This window comes from Mycteria americana, chromosome 4 (assembly GCF_035582795.1).
Source record: "Mycteria americana isolate JAX WOST 10 ecotype Jacksonville Zoo and Gardens chromosome 4, USCA_MyAme_1.0, whole genome shotgun sequence".
NCBI lineage: Eukaryota > Metazoa > Chordata > Aves > Ciconiiformes > Ciconiidae > Mycteria > Mycteria americana.
Window position 1 is genome coordinate 18,237,524 of NC_134368.1, and position 20,555 is coordinate 18,258,078.

The 20,555-nt window shown below is 38.9% G+C and overlaps 1 protein-coding gene across 14 annotated transcripts in view; it reads right to left on the reverse strand.

The window, feature by feature from the left end:
- The window catches only part of LDB2 (LIM domain binding 2), a 368,330-nt gene that overhangs the window by 130,315 nt on the left and 217,460 nt on the right, over window positions 1–20,555 (reverse strand). For all 14 annotated transcript variants that reach the window (XM_075499807.1, XM_075499808.1, XM_075499804.1 and 11 more), the window contains one exon: window positions 14,560–14,662. In XM_075499807.1, coding sequence (XP_075355922.1) covers window positions 14,560–14,662 — 103 coding nt within the window. The remainder of the gene's footprint in view (window positions 1–14,559; window positions 14,663–20,555) is intronic.

Sequence of the window (20,555 nt, forward strand, 5' to 3'; positions counted from 1 at the left end):
GTCTAGAGAAATGTGTCACGGTCTGGTGAGTAGATGTATCAGTTTCATAAGGACAAATTATAAATGCTGTGCAATTGCAATAATCCTTACTTTATAAAAGAAGGGACAGAAGTGGAATACTCAATTAGAAAGATGTGCAAGCCAGAAAATTCTCACAGGCCAATATGATCTCATTAAAGCCTTGCTTAAAAATGGCTTTAACATGCTCTCTATAAATAATATTTTTGTTTATTGCCTCTGCACATTAACTAGCATTTTCAGTAGATACTAAAACGTCTTTAAACAATCATTCAACTTAAACAGAATTGATTGACTACCTCATGATACATTGTACAAACAAGCAAAAATCAAATACTGACATTCTCCTCCTTTCTAGAAGGAGATCTGAATGCTGGATTAGTCCATTTTCTCCAGAAGTAGCAGTTCTATAATGATGAAGGCAAGGAGAGAGCTTGTCCTTGCTAACTGTCTCGCAGGACACTTTACTTCATTTTTTCATGTAGCAAGATGCACTAGTGGTGGCCAGGTCCAGAGGACACTCTGCTCCGTGTACTTGTGTCACAGCTCTCACTGACCACTTTGGCTAAGAAGCTATACTGCCATTTTCTGTACTAGGTAATGTTCCCCATGGACATTACTTCCGTTCCTAACACTTTTTTTGTGTGCTGCGGGTGACCAACACACTGATCAGAATGACCAAGTCCACATACCTGGGTTTAGGACAGCAGTGACTTGCCAAAGAGAAGCAGGCATTGATCCTAATTCTAGCAGTTGCAGCAAAAGCTTCACCAAAAGCTAATGTTGCATTTGCAGTGTGCTCAGATGCCAGGGGATGTTCAAATTGAAGCTGACAGCACAATCTTAATCCTGCTTCCCTGTGCATCTGTATTGCAATAATGCAGACTGTAATTACATGATCACATATATTTGCACAAATGAATTTGATAGTATACAAATTTACTACAATCGAGATATATGTGTGCACCTTTCTACAATCAAGAGACATATCAAGGTATATTAATACTAATTTGAAGTCATGGCAGTCCACAATATTTCTACTGACATATTGGTTACATTCTTTTGAAAAAATTATTGCTAGGAGGAGCTAAAGTTATATTTATTATATCTGAGCTCTACACTGTAGAATCACACCATCAGATTCTAAATAGGTCTTTTATCTTTGTTATTATTAAAGAGAATTGATGGGGGAAAAGAAGCCTCAGAAGGCATTTGGGAATGTAAGACTGGCTTTCAAAGTATGCCAAGAGCACGCATGACCCCGTTCCCTGAGCGATGGGCTTTCCATACAGCACTCTAGACTGTCAGCTGGGGCTAACTGCTTGACCCAACATGGGGGAAGTGAGACCAGAGCAGAAAAACCCAGCTACTGTCGAGCCTGGGTACTGACTTACCCCGAGGGAGGTCAGCAGCACCAGAGGGGCAGAGACACAGCTGAAGAGGAAGGTTGCAGACCTCACAAAGACTAAAATAAGTAAAAAGGGTGGGAGGCGACATGCTGAATAGTCTACCTTCTCCACATCTCTAGAAGGAAAAAATCAAGCAAGTGTTTGGGGAAGTGGAATTACCATGAGGCCAGAGAAGAGCATTATCATAGAAACATGATCAGTGCTGGAGATGTAGAATAGACTCCTCCAGGACTAACATGCTTTTTTTGGAAGCAAGGGAGAAGAGCAGAGGGTTATTCCCTCTATGCTATAAATGATATCAAAAGTAAAATTAAACCAACTTTTTTACCCAGGATGCCAGACATGGCACCTGGCAGGATGCCCAATGAAGGCATTATCACAAAGGGGTTCCTTCTCCAGAGCTAAATTCACACTCATTTTTTAGCTCAGTTAAGGACCGCTTTTCTGAAGTCAGTGGCCAAATCACCCCACTTTGGTCCATGCTGTGGAGAGGTCTCCAAGCTCACAAACTGCATTCCCTTCACAAGAAAGGAATCAGGTGGACTCCAGGAATGCACCTAATGCACTCCAGCCGTTAACAGGCATTTAGTTCACTAGACTGGACTGGACCTAGTCCAAAGTAAACCTCTGCAAAATGTGTTCGGTGTGGACGTCATGTCCTCAACACCAGCTGTTTTGCTCTTCAGATCCTCTCCTACTGCACTGCACTGCTTACTAATGTCGAGGTAGCCTCCAGCTACTAGCACAACAGATTAGAACCTTAAATCAACAAGCTGCCCCTGAGAGTGCTACCAGTACAAACTCTACCTTTCTGGAGGTGGTTGGAGATGCTGGATCACCAAGTTGTAACGTATTGTCCAGATTTTCCTTTCTGTTTACTCAAGCACCTTCTCCCTACCATAATATAGTTCTCAAGTTGTATACAAAATCACATTACAGGTTGTGCACATTTTATGAAGCTAAGTTAAAACCTTCTCTCAGTATATGATATCCTCTATTTCATTTTCATTCTAAAACTACTAACCAGTTCAATCAATTTACTTGTGCATGCATGATGAAGAAAAGCAGAATATTTAATAGAAACAGTCTGGAAAGGGCAGATACTCCTTTGTTTTCCAACTTGATAAACACTTTCTTGGTGCAAGGCCACGTTCTGGTTCAACATCTCTTTGCCTGGACTTTTTTCTTTTCGTTTTTTTTTTTTTTTTTTTTTTAATAACCATGACCTGGAGCATCCCTTTGGATTACAGAATTTGATGCATAGCCAGCCATGCATGTGCAACTGTCCCTAAGAGCCAAGTCTCAGCAGAAAAGTTGGTGTGCATACAATCTTGAAACAAAAATAGCTGTCAAATCAAAGCTAATTTGCCACAAAAGAAAGCACTAATCCTCAGTTAGGGAACACCAAGCTAGTTTGAGTTCAGTATTGCTTAAAAAAAAAATCATAGGGACTTGATTTTACAAAAGAAAAGTGTATTTTTAATCTCTCTAATCTCATTTAATAATGGATGAACTGATTTTCCTTAAGGCTGAAAGGCGGGGGGGTGAGGAACAAATATAGATAATATCGGTTCTTGAAAGTGAAAAAAGTTTTAAAGTCTCTAAGCAACTAAAAGAGGGGAGGGAAACACAAAGCGTTATACAGCAGGCTGCTGCTATCACTTTGGTGGCTATCACTGTGCCTCCAAAAATATGTTAGTTTAATGCTCCCTGGACCAGGGTTTCATTTTACCTCATTTTAGTGAATCAAATCATGTACTACAAAGGAATTTGGATCTGAATGAAAGGAACAAGATTGATATCAGGATGAAAAGTAATGCCCTATTAATTCAGGTCCAGACATTAAAGACAAAAATAAAATTGAATTACACAGTATTCTAATATTTCTGGACTAGATAACATTGTATATAAAAGCCTTTTTCATAGCCAAATGGGGATGGGAGCAGTAATGGATTTTTAAAAGATACAACAAAATGGTCAACATCTACTTTCAGGCACCCAGTGAACTGCACAGATGATGTTGACTCAAAAGCTGCTGCTGAGCAGATAGCTGTCCACTGGTGCTTCTCTGTACACATTCCTCCACTATATCCAAAATGGTAAACTTCTAAGATTAGCCTGTGTCACACATGAAAAGCAGCTGTTTCAAGCTGAATGGTATGAAAAAGGCAACAATGATAATGAAGGAATAGCATTTTCAAGACACTGTAGTCAAGGCACAAGCCCCTTTGGCTGAAGGAGCATTCTTGCAAGCAGGCAGTTCATTCTGGAGTAGAGGTATGGAAGAGATATCACCTAGACTCTTGTCTAATGCTAAGCTGGATGTGATAGCGCCCTTGAGCAATAAACTTTTCTCAACCAGTGAATGATGATCCACTTGGATCATTGGTCTGGGCTGGGTGACAGCAATGAAACAGACCTACACAGTGAAACCACAAGGCTACAGGTAACTCCATGTCCTGCAGTGTTATCTCCTCAGTAGCCCAGGCCATCTCTAGTGCATCAGAGCTAGCCTGTATTCCTTCTCTTGGCTTTCCCATACAATATAAAACCAAGGTACCAACACTCACTTTCAATGACTTGGAGCCAAGATCCTTCAAAAAGTAGCAGCTCTGGAATACTGGACCTGGATTAGCACTTCTTCCTGTGCAGGCAGAGCTGGGCACTGAATAATGTCCTCAGGAGACAGGACATTCCCAGTAGTTCAGTAGAAGAGTGGTTTGAACTCCACAAAACCAAAGGAATATCACAAATCTCAATCATTCTGTTCCAAATCCAATATGTATTCCTATAAACTGTCCTCTCTGATGTAAACTTTTAATAGTATCTATATATTGGCTGCATTTGTCTTGAAAAATTCTGAACAAATACTCCACAGAACCCACTTCTCTGAGAAAACAAGGAGAGAAGAAACAAGAAATGCAAGGTACTCCTTACGCTGCTATATACACCAGAATGAACTTAAAATACTATGGTATAAAACCTGTATGGATCAGAATAGTGGAACAGCAAAATGTCAGCAACATTTTAAAGGTAATATAATTTGGAGTGCAGAATTCAATATGATAAAGAATGGTAGCCACTGTATAATATCTCAGCCTTCTCATACACAGCAGACTTTAAAAAAAAAAAATTCATGACTACCTTAATTCAAGGAAACTTCCAATATGGAATTGGGAACAGTATCTCAGTGTCCAGAGTCAGCTTTTGGCTCTATTTGTACTAATCATGGTGCTGCAGCTGACCCAGTTTAAATGTATTTCTATAAAGATTCCATAATTTTTGGTGATGTTGCATATTGTATTCTCCTAAGCCATTTAAAAATATAGCACTACAGTAAATACCTAGTGCCTAAAAATAAGGTGCATCATGTGGAACAGCACTACTGCATCACTGAAATACAATGTAAAAGTTTTATTAAAGTTTTATTTGTACAGTAAACACAAACATGTACATTTGTGTAATAAACCAAACACTATATTAGGATGCACTTTTGCATATTTGACTGTGTTCTATTTGTGTGTGTATACATGTCTGCAAGACTAAATTTGTGGGTAGAGGTCATATTTTGCAGCGAATTTTTTATTATCTGAACTTAAAAAAGATCATCTGCACCTACAAGCCTTGTCCTGATAGTGTCCTAAAGCTATGAGGTCTGCAACACCACTACCTGCAGTGTTAAATGTATATGCACAATATAGAATTTTCAAATTATTATAAGGTTATCATAATATACATAAAGCTCCCAGACCCATTAGGATTGATATTCTGATTCACCTGCACCTCAGGATTCAAAAAGGGAAGAAAAAAGTCTGATGGTCCACTGTTTAGTTATTCAGTGCTCTATAAAAGGAAATTCATTTCTAATACCTTCAGGCAATCTGTGTGCTCCAAAGTATTATAGTTTATACTGATTGTGGGTAAAACTACTATACTTAGTTAAATGCCTCTCTTTGGTCTAGAAATGAGATGACAATATGAAAATATGCTCTGCCACAAAGTTTCCAGTTTTTTATGGTATTGCTTAGGTCATTCATAGAATGGGGTGTTTCAATTCTGAAAAAGAAATAATGTAAGTGTAATAAAAGAAAAGAAAAGAAAATAAATAAAATGAAAAATGCAGAAAAAAAAATATTTCCTGACTACTAAGGGGAAGATACATATAATTCTAGATTTGGATGAATATTCAGGCTGAGTCTTGTTTCTTACAGGAACTCTGTAAATATGTTAGAACATTTTTTGGCAAGTACATAACATATGTTAACTGACCATCTTAAAAATCACCTGATAATTTTAAAAGACGAAGTAATAACAACCGAATCTTTTCAATTTCATATAAAAATATTTTAAAATACCTTAGTATAGCAACATTTTTATTTCTCAATTTTGTAAAAAACCTTAATGATCTATATTAATGTACTGATGCCATTTGAAGCCAAACACCGATCTGCCTGCCAGTTATTCAGCAAAACAGAAAAAGTACAGACCAGTTCTTCATAACTGCCATCACACTATGCAAAGAAAGAAATAATTACTCTGAGTTTGTAACAGTGAAAAGTCATTTAATATTTTGGTGTCAAAAGCTATTGATTTCCATTATTTTGCATGGATTTCCAGCATTTTATTAACATTGTCTCCAGCAGAGAGAAAGAACTGAACGCTACATAATTTGGACCAAATGGGTGAACAAAAGCCAACCATAACAAAGGGATTATTTGTATTGGGCAGGGAAAAAGCTTATAAATCACTGTGATTCTCTCATGTTAATTTTGCCTTTATTCTTCCTGCTCTCTGAATGGACCCTAGACTCCTATAATGTATCATGTCCTATTATATTATGATTTCTCCCAAAAAGGGCTTATCGCTTAATCTGTTCATACAGCAGCGGAATCAATCTGATTGACTGGGATTTCAGTGTGCCAATGCAATTAGAGGCTATATATAATTGTGCGATATTCCTGTTAGGAGTTTAGTAGCCCTTTTCCAGGTGCCACTTTACAGACATAGGGTCTCTGACCTTGATTTGTATAACATGCTTAGTAAGAAGCAGAAGAGATTTGAGATACCCATTTGTAAGATATCTGAAATCTTGTATTTATTTGTAAGATATTTGAAATCTTGTATTTATTTGTAAGATATTTGAAAAAGAGGTTGATAGGACAGTTTTCATGATAAACCTTTCCATGGCGTACCTAACTGAGGTTGTGTGTGTACATACGTCCATGCACAAACACGTTGCACATGGCTGGCACTTTACAGTAAAGAAGCCCTTTTGTATTTTAAAGGTATCGATAACTCAGAAGTGCAGGAACATTATGCTAACTAACAAGCCTGCAGCGGGCAGAGGTGAAGGTCTAATTCAGATCTCTAATCACATATCAGGAACCAGAAGGAATTATTCCTTCAGCACCTGTCAGTAATATGGAGAAAAAGAAAAATGCATGTTCTGAAGGAAATGGGTGGAAGATTCGTGCAGGAAGTCTTGCATAGCCAGCAGTATTAGAAAAACATTATTCATATTGCTAAAAATGAGAACTAGTAGGGTGTTTTTAATCACAAAAAGTTTAGCACCCAAGATGAGAAAATAATTCTGGAACTTGTTATGATGGCTGAGACTGAACTGAACAGGGGGCTGAAAGCTGGTGCTTGCTTTGGCACCAGCGACTCCAGGGAATCAGACATGCAGGTCAGACACAGCCCCTTGGCTGATGGAGGCTCCACAGCCTCCCCAGGGAATCTGTTCCAGCACCTCATTTTTCTTATCGGTAGGAACTAACCCCTCAATGTACTTTTTCTATCCAATTTAAGGCCAGCATCTCTTCTGCTCATCAAGGATATGGAAACAGACCACATGCCTTTCCTTGACAGGTCTTGTTATTATGTTCCATTTTCCTCTCTCCTTTTTCCCATTTCTTCTCTTCTGTTGACTGACCAACTCAAATTCTTTCATTTTTCTTAGGAAGTCCTATTTTCAAGACTTTTGCTTTCCTCTGGAAACTCTCCAATCAGACCACATGTTTCTGTACACATGCCATCCAAAACATGCATTCAGTACAGACAAAGAAAAGGCAATCCCAGTCAGTAGGAGAGATACAGCTGGTGCTTCAAAATACTGGATTCACCAAAGCTCAACTGACTGGGACAAAATATGGATAAAAACTATGCATGAAAATTAAGAATCTGTTAAACAGACTTGATAAGATTTCCAAAAGCCACAACTATAGTGTGAGAAAGAAAACAACTTTGGCAAAAAAGTTAGTAGAAAAATGAGGGCCATAATTAGAATGAAAAAATCCTGATAATTATGATGAATATAGAATGTAAAAGCAAAGAGAAAAAAAGGGGAAAGCATTCTGTAAAAACACATTATGAAATATAAAATATTAGAATGAGATGCTGAAGGTGACAGTGAAAAATCCATTACTGTATGGGCTAGAGAAAATAAGAAAGACCTTGAATTTTATTCAAAACTTAATTTAATTTGGAAACAGAAAATTTGTTAACATCAATATATAAAAAGCTTTTTTGTTCTACTTCTGGAAAGAATGTTGATCTTGAGATGAAAAGTGCTTCCTAGTCCGTCAGCAGCTAAGAAGGATCTTAAATAGTATCTATTAGGAGTAAATGTTTTAAAATTAGCAGTTCTAAGAGTTTCTTTTGCACATTTCTATCTGGTGTTATAAAATAATAATTAAAAAAAAAAAAGTACTACTGAGGGAATTAAAAAAAACCCACTACTGTTGTGCTGATATTTAAGAAGGGACACTATACAGTCACATAACTGTATAACATAATACACATGCTTGATATCAATCCAGACAAAATAGTGAAAAAAAATTATACAGGATTTAACTGATGAAGATTGAAGTGAAAGGGATGTAATTAATGCCAGTCAATGCCAGGTTTATGTAAAATAGGTCTTGTCAAACAAATCTCATTTTATTCTTTGATGAGCTTACAGAAGTTTGGGTGATAAAGATAAGTGCATAGGTGTAATACACTTTGACACCTGTAATGCATTTGACTTACTAGTGCGTTGCTTATATTCTTACTAAAAATTATTAATATACAGTTTTAATAAAGCATATGTAAAATGGATTGGGAACTCCTTAAAACACCAATTTTAAGAAGTTATTATCAATTAGAAATCATTAACTGGGGGGTGGATGTGCTAGTGGTGATCCACAGGAACTTGTGGACCTGTTAGACCTGATTTTAACGAAATTTTCATCTGTGTTCTGAAATTAAACTTGAAAGTATTGCCAAGAAACTCTGAAAAAAACAAAGCTCGGAGAGTGGTATATAAAGACGAAGACCAGGCAGTCTCACAGAATAATCTGTCTCATTTACTAAGCTAGGCCAATTTACTGGGTTGTACCTGAATGCTCAAATCATGTTTAATGACTGGGATTTCTCTGAGAAAAAAATAAAAGGAAAAAGAAAGAGCATGTTCCTGGAAATACTACAATCTGTTTCTCTTGGCAAATTTAATCTTCTCTGTAAGAGTTATGTGAGAGAAGCCAGACGACAGTTTTATAGAAACCTGGGGTGATAATGTAGCGTGCTAGCCTCTCAAAACCATCTTTTTGACAATAGTTAAGCAAGTGGGTAATGTGTGGCGAACTTTCCCTGTTTATTCCCAGACTATGTTCCCTGCTTGTAAGAAATGCCCAGTAGATGTAGCTTTCCACCATTAACCCCCACAGAAGTTATCCAACAAAGGGCTGTAAAGTTACCTGTATCACACAGGTTATAATCAGGGACAAAGGTAGAATGAATCTGTTGCAGCTCACTTGCTGTGTATTTACTAAATAATTTGTAGGAAAATCTAAGATACACCTATGTAATATATTCTAAAGGCACACAGAGAAACTTAGATAAGCACTTTAAAGCTGATGATTTTACCATTTGGCCTAAAGTTCACTGTACTCTCAAACTATTGCCCAGAAAACTCTACCTCTAACTTTCCAGTTATCAAAAAAACAAGAAATGAAGAAAAATCAAGTAGTGTTCATGCACCAAACAGAGAAAATGAACAATAAGTGCATAAAATGCAAAGCATGGTATAGTTATAGTGTACATTCCAAACACAAAATGCATATTCAATTATCAGCTACAGATTCAGAGCAACAATAAAGCTGAAATCACTACATTTTTCTAGGGATACACAGAACAAAAGAGCTCAACTGGTTCCTTGTGAAATTTCTGCTGTGTAACATTATGCAACGCCATATAAAATTGGGTGACGGAAGCCCATAAAAAGTGCCTGAAATTCTCAATACATTCTACAGCTATAGGCTTAAATAAATCCATTTTGAGGACTGCATCATACCTACCACACATGAATTTTTTTTACAGCTATAAATGTGATAGCTCATGCTTTTGCTTCCTCACAGTATATAGCTCCTCCATGAACAGAAAGCGTTTAGTGAACAGAAGAGAAATGTAGACAAGCTCTAATTTTCTGTACAGTGGCAACTGCATCCATTATGCGTTACAGTGTCACTTTGCTCTGAAAGAGTTAACTTTCTAGCTCCTATTCTCTGCAGTGCTGCATAAACACTGCACATTATTCTTACTGAGCATGCTTCATCTTTCCTGTCTCCACAGTCTTGGGCTGTCAATCACCTGTCAGTCCCTACCACATCAGCACAGTGCGCATCACCAGGCTGTCAGCACAGCAGCTGATGAGACTCTGCTAAGAGCTGTCAATCAAACTTGTTTCTCTTATCTGTTCGGGAAATATTTTGTCTCTAAGAAACAAAGAACCTGGGCAACAATGGATCAGAGTCTAGTATTTACTCTTTTACAGGGATAGAAGGCTCTTAACAGGAAACGAATATGTTTTATCCACAACCAGGAAAAAAAAATCTGCTCCATTAGGCATATTTTCTTTTCTGGTTTTGTTTAAATCCTATTTACTTCTTGACCCAATAAATCAGGGCATAATAAATTAAAGCAAATTTATTTTTGCTCTCACTGTGAAATGAATTTCACGGGTTTACTTCTTAAGTTTCTGTGGAATGTAATTCAATGCAGTTTAAAACAGGTAGCATCTCTTTGGTTTGGGGCATCTTTCACTGTCTTTAGGCATTGGAATGTGTGATCTTTCTCTCCATCTCACTGTAGCCAAAAAGCCAGACTAGAGAAAACACGCACAATTTATACCTTTGTTACATTAAAATATATCTTTATTTTCTTCAGCATTTCTTATTAAAACTCAATTTCAACATAGAATTTAATAACATGAGTAGGGTTCATAGATAATAGCAGACCAAAAGAATAGCTGAGGGGTATAAGCAAGCAGGAGAAAAACATGCATTTTCAGTGGATGTTTGAAAGAAGATAGTATCTTCTTTCTGGAATGTCGTACCAGGGAGGAAGAATTGCAGAAGGTAAAGTTCTTGCATCTACAGAAATAAAATACTGAAGAAAGACAAAAAGAGCTGCAAAGATGGGCACAGCAGCAATTTCAGGTCTGACACAGAATGTCTGCATGAAAAGTTGAGCTGAGCTTTCAAGTGCACATCTATCCGAGGCAGAATAATGTTCTGCAGAGATAACTGGTCTAGGTTTAACAAACCTGGCAATCAAATTAATTAGCAGTGGTGGATCAATGAACTAACAGGCCTCTACTCTTCCCAGGGCATAAGTAAGTATCTTTACATGCCGTGCCATACAGATATACAGGCACATTTAAAGCTAGCTCAAGTATTGCTACACAGTGCTGTCTCATGCCACGTAAAGTAAACACAACCCAATGACTTAAAATCCCCACTTTGACCCATGTCTATTTTTCCCTGCAAATTAAAGAATCTCAGAGCTGATAGTGGAGGAGAAACCTTGCAGACCCAACAGTGAGAGTAGCAAAGGGAAGAAAAACACTTTTCTCAGTGTAGAGAGGTGTGCTGTAAAACATGATAATGTGAAACGCAGGCCTAAAAATATTTGGTGTTTTTCATAAAGCTTCAGTTTGGGGCTATGAAAATTAAATAAGCAGCTTAGTTTTCTGAGACAAAAAAAAGTGAGTTTACAACCGTTACAGTTTCTCGGACAGAACTGTATATTAAAAGAAACAGGAGGCAAGTAAAAGTAGTATTTTTTTAAACCTTGTAACACTTACACAAACAATGATTTACAGGCCTGATTCATGTGCTCTGAACATTTGCATTGACTGTGGGATTGGGCTATCCAGGTAAGAGCAGAGGGCAGAGAGAGCCAGCTGGGAAAAAGGCTGTGATAGGAAACCCATGGAAAAGAAAAGGTTAAAGCAAGCAGGGAAAAGAAGCCCCCAGAGGGGTTTGGGGACTGCAGTCAAGATTAGGGAAGAGCGGAAGAGAATATGCAAGTTCCCAGCAGCCTCCCACAACACTCTTGGGGACTTTGAAGAAGGAACCTGGGGCAAAACACCATGCTCCTCCTTGTCTCCAGCAGCTTAAGGTAAGATCTGGATAGTCCCTGAGAACAAGGAGGGAAAAGGACTGGGAACTGCCATAACCCAGAGAAAAATTGTGGCCGTGGGCAATGAAAAACTATTTGTCCTTCCCTACACACACTCCCCCACATGATTTTTTCTGGAATTTGTTTGCTCCAGAAGAGAATATTTCAGTTCCTAAAAGAGGGAAGCCATTGCCCAAAGGAAAGAAAATGAGGTGGCAGCTACAACCAATGTCAGAGATGTAAGCAAATCTCTCGCAGGCTGAAGCAAGACAAAGGTAGGCAATTTGGAGCTGAATTCTGGAGCAAAGGCAAGAGGTTGGCATCTCTTGTCCCTTTCCACGCTATAAACGACTTCTCAAAGTATGCCTATTTCTCTTTTCTAGGGCCTAGTCTTGGTTCCCTTCATTATTGTTTGTGCCTGCAAGAGTAAGAACAATCAATCTGTCTTTTCCCTCTCAGTCAGCTCTGATGTTTTTAATGCCCACTACATATTAAAGAGCATGCACACTGGGCAAGGAGGCAGGTGCCTCACTGGGGACAGCGCAGATGGAGACCAGGCACTTCTGTTCCACCTCTTCCAAAACTCCACGCTGGGTGCTGCTGCCACTCAGCATACTCTGGCTCATCTAACAGGAGCCCCAGCCCGTTGGCCAGCGCTTTCACCGGTTACTTGGAGTAAAGGTACTGGGTGACACTGATCTGTGGGAGATGCCAAGAGCCTCCATAGTCATAACGGAGCATGCGCACGGTTTGGGCGGGCAAAATGGAGACCTCGATCAGGTCTCTGTGCTGAGCGAGGACCTGCCACAGGTAGAAGCAATTTTCTGCTAATGTTTGCACCCAAAGGGGAGCAGACTGCTCTGTTCACAACTCCTGGACATGTTTTTGGACACAAACTTCTGTGATAGGAAGAGAGGGTTGCTCTTAACACACAACTTCCACTCTGTGCCCTCCCCAGGCAACGCTGGAGGTATCCCTGAGCAAGGACTTGGACAAACAGGTACCCCCAAGACTGCTCTCAAAGCCTGCTCAGATGGCAATGGAAGTCCCAGACTGGAACAGCTTGAGTATGCACTTTAGCGTATCACTAAACAGGAATACTGCTCATGTCAGAAAGAATCACTAATACTGTAGTTCAGAATTATGTAAATATTTGCTAACAAAGGAAAGGAAGCGTGAATGAACAGAAAGAGCCCTATATGCTGAGCTTTAATTCCAGATGCTGAGAATAACAACACCAAAAGCAACAACAGTTTGTGCAGAGGTCAGAATTTAAAGCCAGAGGAAAAATCCTGCGTACTAGTGGCTTTTAAAAACATACCCACAGTAATTTGATCTTTCAATCACTCTTATCAGCAACAATGCTAAGAATCACAGTATTGCCCCGTACCAAACTGTCCCAGCTACAGATAGCACAACCATTATCAAGCATTTGTGACAACAGGAATATTTTACTCTTTGACAAATTCTTTCATATGCAGCACTGTTTTCCAGAAACACAACTCCCTCTGATCTAACTGGACATTAATTGCTTTTTTGCTGATGTATCTGTGCCTTCTGGACTGATAACACAACTAGCAAATCTGATATCTGACAAGTTGACTCAACCTAATCAGGACAGATCAGCTGTTACCAACGTTGCTATAGGCTGTAATTTGAGGACCTTTACAGAGTTATCACTTGCTTTGAAAGGCAAGAAACTGTAATTCTGTCAACGCTAATCTCAGAACGTGCGTTCAAAGTGGCTGTTATTTTTTCTCCAGGAGAAGGTAACACTTGTCAAATAAATACCTGAGATAATTGATAAAAGGAATTAGAAGTATGTGAGTGATATGCTGACAATCAGTCACTCTTACAAAAAAGAAGAACCTCGCAAGACTCAGTACATTAAGCAGAGAGCACAAGCTGTCACTGTGAAGCAGGGGTCACTCTGAATGGAGTGAAACAATTGGCAATGCAGTTTTTCAATGTTTACTTATCTCTCTGTTGCTTAGTGCTAAAGCTGAGTGAATTATTCACTTCAAACAATTTGTTCGATGAATTTTACCCCTTTTTCCTGCTCATCGTATGCGGGCAATGGATACCAATGCCATCAGATTTATTCAGTGCTTCACTTTTATTCAAGCTTTCATTTAGTGCTTGATTGAGAGTATTCTAGTCTTCCACTGCTGTTCAGACAATATCCAGGGCAGGTCCTTAATGTGTGCAAACAGCATAGATCACGCAGCTGATGGAGTAATGATTATCTACACCAGCAAGGATATAGCTTCTGGTATTTTTTTTCTGATCCTTGTTTAAATCTGGAAGCCCTTCCAGCAACAATACTGAAATTTGCTACAAAGTTCCCTTTCTGTGAACAATTTTGCCCACAAGACTCAACACTCGAATGTTTGCGGAAACCAAATTAACAAAGAGTGCAAGCACAGCCAAAGCAAATTATTTAAAAATTTCCAAGGATTATATTGTATTATTTGCCCTACTTCACTAGGAAATAATTTATTTTCATGTAATAAAGTTCAGAGGAATTCCACAAAAAAATGGATTCCCAACCCATGCAATTCTTTAATGGAACTTGACGGTCACTGAATACAAACAAGTGACTTTCTCATTGCCAGGGTTGCATCTGTCTCTTACAAATAAACTGTGTTTAGAAACTCAGGCTTAAAATTAGAACAAAAAATGTATCTCTTACTGTATCGCTTTGGTCCATCTTCCAAACAAAATGAAAGGGTTAAGGTTGCATCATCTTCAAAAAATTCAGTTGCAAAGGCATCCCACCAGAGGTTGTCACTATCCTAGAAAGCAACAGATCATTCACTTAACAGGAGGCAAAATGAAGATATGGTCGTCCTTTGTAAAAGAAATTTGACAGGATCACACATAGTTTGTGCTTCTTCACCTATGATTTTGGGGTGTAGATGTCTATATGGTATTTCAAACTAATTTTCCTAAAGTTCTAGCTCTAATTTAAGAAAAAAAGCTATAATGTTTAGCTTATTATACAATAAACTGGCTTTCATTTTATTGAGCACACTAAATATGTAAAAACTTTCATTCTCATAAATACATGTTTTTCTTCAAATGTTAAAAATGGTTTTAAAAATCAGTTGCAAATAAAGTGATTATGACTTTTTCCCCTTTTTCTGGGTTGTGTATCTTAAATGCTTGGTCCTAATAATGAAAAAACCTCAGTACTTAATTAATACATAACCTGATTATCAGCATGAGTTGACAAGAAAGTTATTTAGAAACTAAATACAATAGCCATTCCACTCCAATGCATGTAATATAAATACAATGCTACTGCAGGTTAATTAAATACCAGCTAGTTACTTAAACGTAATTGTTGTGCGAAATCTTACTTTTCAGTGTGATACATGAAGTGAAAACAGTATTTTAAGATGACCTTAGACTTAAGATGATACTTAGACTTACAGTAATACACATAGCTGGAACATAGCAATTATTAATATAGTGTACAATGTAAAGCATATACCAATACACCACTACGGGTGGTCTGTTGGCTTTGACAGTTGAACCAGGCATTTTCAGACCTAGGTGATCAACAACAGGCACTCAAACCTCAATGTCTATCACCCGTGCAAGTGGTCCAGCTTGCAAGGGTTTTCACAAAAGTCAGGCAACAACAGAATCCACCAATTGTTTCATTCAAAAGCTATGGATACATTTAATGGCTGGATTTGAAATGTTTGGTGCAGTCTCTTCTGCTCCTTTGAGGCCCTGAGATTTAAATCACTTGCAGCACACAGGATCAGCAACAAAGCTGGAAATACACTTCTGAAGATGCCCCAGTCACGCTCCTGAGAGCCACTGTATCCGCTCATGGCAGCTGCCTTCCCAGCGTGCAAGGCCAGGTTCATTCAGTGTAGTGAGCACTGAGTACCTCTTAATGCCTGAGCAATATGTAACTAAGCCAGAAAACATTTGTTACCCTCACAGGAAAAAAACCCCTGAGATAAAATGCCAATTTAAGACAAAACAGGCATCTATCATACTCATTATATGTACACATGCAGAGTAACAACTATCTGGGTTTTTTAGTTCTGCTCCTGTTTTTCCTGAAGACGTTACTGTTGGATTTCACTCCAAATTGCTGAGCAGGGTATCTTTCCTGCTTCACAACTTTACTTTGATTTTTGCCAAGCATCCAATGGAGAAATGGTAAGCACAAGTTTTAGCATTCCAGCTCCTACCAGAGACCCCCGAGAGACTTCTTGGCTGGGTCAGAGCCTGTAATTCATCTTTCTTGCCAAGGCTTATCCCACCCAGCAGCAGCAGGACAATGAACGGCCCTGTGATACTTGCTCAAAATTCAGTCACACAAAGAGATATCAAAACTGTCTCCATGCCTTAGAAATCTGTTGTCATAGAGAGCTGCTGCTCCCTCCTCTTTGCTGGTGTAAACCTGATGAGTGTTTCCACGTGCAAACGTCACTGCATTGACCAACCAAGTAGCCACAACAGTAAGTACAGGATATATATACAGGTGTTCAACAGAAGCCCAGCAACCAGCTTCTAGCAACACACCTCTGCGCACTGACCCTTCACTCAGGACAGCCTGGTGGGTGACATTACAAGCCCATATGAGAGTGTATTGTCCAACAAGTAATTACGAGCTACCACTCTCTGCCATTTGCCAAAAGAGAGGCTGCAGTATCATTTAACTAGGATCTTTCAGACACACTTGTCATAGGGAAGGAAGAGGAGAGGGAAGGATTTCAGCAATGTCATGTGCCACATTTGCAGCACCTGTTAACTCAGTAGTTGAGTATCACTGGAGCTACTCATGCAGCATCCAACAACACGGGAGGCAAAAGGGGAGCATCACATAGTTGGGAGGCAAAACGGGAGCATCACATAGTTGGGATGCAAATGCACACGGGAAAGACAGAGAAGAGCAGGGAAAGTGCAGGGCCTCACCTCAACACCCCATATACTTGCACTCACTCTTGCTTCCAAGAAGTCTGAAGGCAAGGAAAATGTGGAGACGGAATTAGTGTGGATTCCCTCCCTGGATAGATGAAATATCCAGACTCCGTCACAGTTTGAATACTGTCCAAGGTCTTTATCTTACACTTTTGCATATTTTATGTCAGGAAGAAGGAAAAACAGAAAATGCAACACCCCACCCACAAAAAGAAACCCCAAACCTTAATAGAATATATAAATCCTCTGTCAAGCTTGGATACACTCTGCTGATTAATTCTCTGCTCCACCCTTGTCACAGGTGGGCCCAACTACTCTCACAGCCAAATGGTGACTAAAAGCAAATGAGGTGTCCCCTAGCCAAGCTGAAAAAGGATCCTGTTACTACAAAAAAAAGGAAGAATAATAAAATCACCCCTTTTTTCTTGCAGAAAGGGGACGGTGAAGGCAAGGCTGCCCCCAAGCATCTTTAACTTATGCTCTGACAGGTTACGGGGGATTTTGCCAGAGTAATTATTTTTCTATTCAACAATAATGAGAAATTACCATGGCAACCTCCCTTTCACGTAGTGCACTCACACGCTCAAACATTGAAATCATGGCCTAAACATAACAAAAAAAATTAATACTTTAAAAATATTTTGTATTAAAATAAACTTAAGGAATGGGTCAAAGGAGTGAAGAGGGCAGAGACAGCCAGCGAGTTGGGTCAGAAGTGAAGATGCCATGCTGCTGTAGCCAGCTACCCAAGCAGCAAAACGTCTTCTGCCACAACTGTCATTGTTCCCTCTGATCCCCTCCACCCCTGGTATTTTTTGTAATTTGAAGCATGGCTCAACTCTGAATAGGGTCTCCAAGTAAATGGAATCCTAGGGTTTCAATATTTTTTCCTGACTCTGATTTCTTTGGCAAGTGTAATCAGATTTTAAGTACAATGATGTTCGTTTTCCCCCTCCATCTAATAGTCCCACATGTTCACTGTGTGATCTGAGAGTCAAGCTGGGTTCTTCTTTACACCTTACACACTTAGATGATTAAGAGTCTGCAAGCCAAATGAGGCTTTTCTACTTTCCTGTGATGGTGATTGCTGAACCAAAATAGGTCTTGCAACTGGAATATAAGGCCAATTGAGCCTATGGCATTTTCTCCAAATTCCTTTATTTTTGTTTAATGACTTGGAAGGCAGAATGGAGTTCATGTAAAAAGTCAGTACATGAAACCACGCTTGAGAGAGGATGCAGATACCTTGCAGGACAGAACTGGAATTCAAAATAATTTTGATAGATTGCAGAAATGATCTGAAATGAAGATGAAATTCAATAAGTGAAGTTACAAAAGCACAAATACAAAATGGGGAATAACTGGCTAAGCAGTACTGTAGAAAATGGTCCAGATCATAAAGGAAATATGTCAGCAATCTGTTGCTCTTGCAAATAAGGGAAATATCTTAGATATAACTCCCTTCCACTCCAGCAAACACATCTCTGGAAAGACTTCAACTGGAATAGTCCGTCCACTTCTGGAGTACTGTGGCCAGGTCTGGGCCACCCACTCTTAAAGAATTTAGCTGAGAACAACAGGAATCATTGAGTTTAAAGACACAAGGAAACAAACAAACCAACCCCAAAAGACTCATAGGAAGCAAGGCAGAAGGACCTAGCTGTGTTTAGTATAAGACAGAAGAAGCTCACACGGAAAGTGACAACAGTCTTCAACCATATGAAAAGATTGCTATAAAGAAGAGTGATCACTTGTCCTCGGTGGCTAACAAGTATAGAAGAATTAATAATCAACTCAGTTTGCTGCCATTGCAGGTTAAAAGTTATTTAATCCCCTGTTACAGATTTCTAGGCCAGTGTTTTGCAGAGGGGGAAAAGCCGCAGAGCACGGCTACTCTGTTCCCAAGAAGAGTGGATGCAGAGGTCCTGCTGCCTACGAGCCTTGGCTAGAGCTGCCCCATCGCGGCAGCTCCATGGCTCGTACCCAGTGAGAAGTGGATTTTTGTTTTCTCCCTCACATCGCTTTTGACTGCACACATATAACAGGTGTAAATAGTATATTAAAAAGAGAGTCACGGAAACAAATAAATGTGATTCTGCATACACACAGGAAACACATCTGTTCTGAAATGGGACCTTTTTTTCTATATAATCACTTTTCAGGGAAGAATTGAATTTTAAACATCAACCTATGTGGCTTGGCATTGGACGAGGCAAAAATAAAAAGAGATAGTGCCCTTGGGAGCTTACATTTTTCTTCTGGCACTTGCAACCCTTCCCTATTGACACTTACTATTTTCAGAACTCTATACGTCCACACTCCTGTTGGCAACATACGAGCTTCTCAGATTCTTTCAAGTTAATGCTGTACGAGGAAACTGCTGTCTCCCCAAGGAGAGAATGGTATTCCTCCCCTCCTCCTGTTCCCAGAAAATCAAACTACACTTGAGCTTTTAAAATGCAGTTCAAGATAAGATTTTGCCATTAAATACACCTGCAAAACCTGCACAGCCATTACAAATTATGAAACTCACAAGATAAGTATCATAAAAAAATTGACACTAATGTTTATACTCAGAGCACGCTGACAGACCATTAAAAATAAAATGCCTGAATACAAGAAAGCAATAACTTTACCCATTAGCTTTAAATTAGACCCGTCTTGAGTCTACCCAACATATTTAAGGTTCTGATATAAATTTCACAGGAGTAACAAATTAACAGGGATCCATATATCTTAATTTTACACATTTGGACATTTGAGTACTGATCTATAGGTCTCGCCCTGCAATGCACAATGTTTTTATGATCTGGCATAGGGGGTTTTTGCTATTTATATATATTCTATATGGAACACTGATATTCTGAGTCTTAAATTGATTTTCTTGGAAACAGTATGAACAGAGTGAAAGAGTGGAATACTCATATACAGAATGTAGATGAGAAACCCATATAGTCAAATGGCTGTCTGTTATACAGGTACAAGAAGATGCACACCTATCTTACATTCAGAGCATCTTTGCTAGCAATATGTGGTACCCTGTACAGTTATTAAAAGCACCTGAAAAAGAGGACCAAACTAGTTGCCCAGGGCTGGTTTGTAAGGACCACTCCCATTGCTTTTGCATTTGTTATTCTAGCTATCTCATTTATGTTATCTTAAACATAAAGCATGTTTCACATAGCATTAAACATGCCTTTAATCTTGCAGCTAGTGGTATCTTACAGAATCTCCAGCTCCCCTTCCCCTGCCAGGAATGCCCAACTCTATTCCTTCCATTTGTTATTTCACACATATTCACAGTTTTAATGGTGTTGCTTGCTTTTATTTCACTTACTAGTGTGGCTGGATGCCATCTCTCAAACAATGTGTAGTAAAGCTGGCAGAAAGATTTTAAGACTTGGCTTTGGTCATAAGTAGTTTTCTGTTCCATTATATACTTGCAATTTCTTGCCAAAACTCTGCTCAATGCCCAAAACATATCAGTTTCTTCAGCTTACTTAATAATTAATTAAATTATTGTTTACATTCCACTTTGGAACTTATCTTCATTTGTACAGTAAAGAAACAACACCAAGTTTCTGTTTTATTGAAAAGGCAGAATATAGTCATGTAACAAATCCCCACAGCAATACCGCCTCAGAGAGACTGACTCGGGTGCAAGATGGGGCTAACATCTCTGCTTCTCATGTAAATCTGGAGTAACTTTAAGAATCCAATGCAATTACAGGGAAAAGCTCA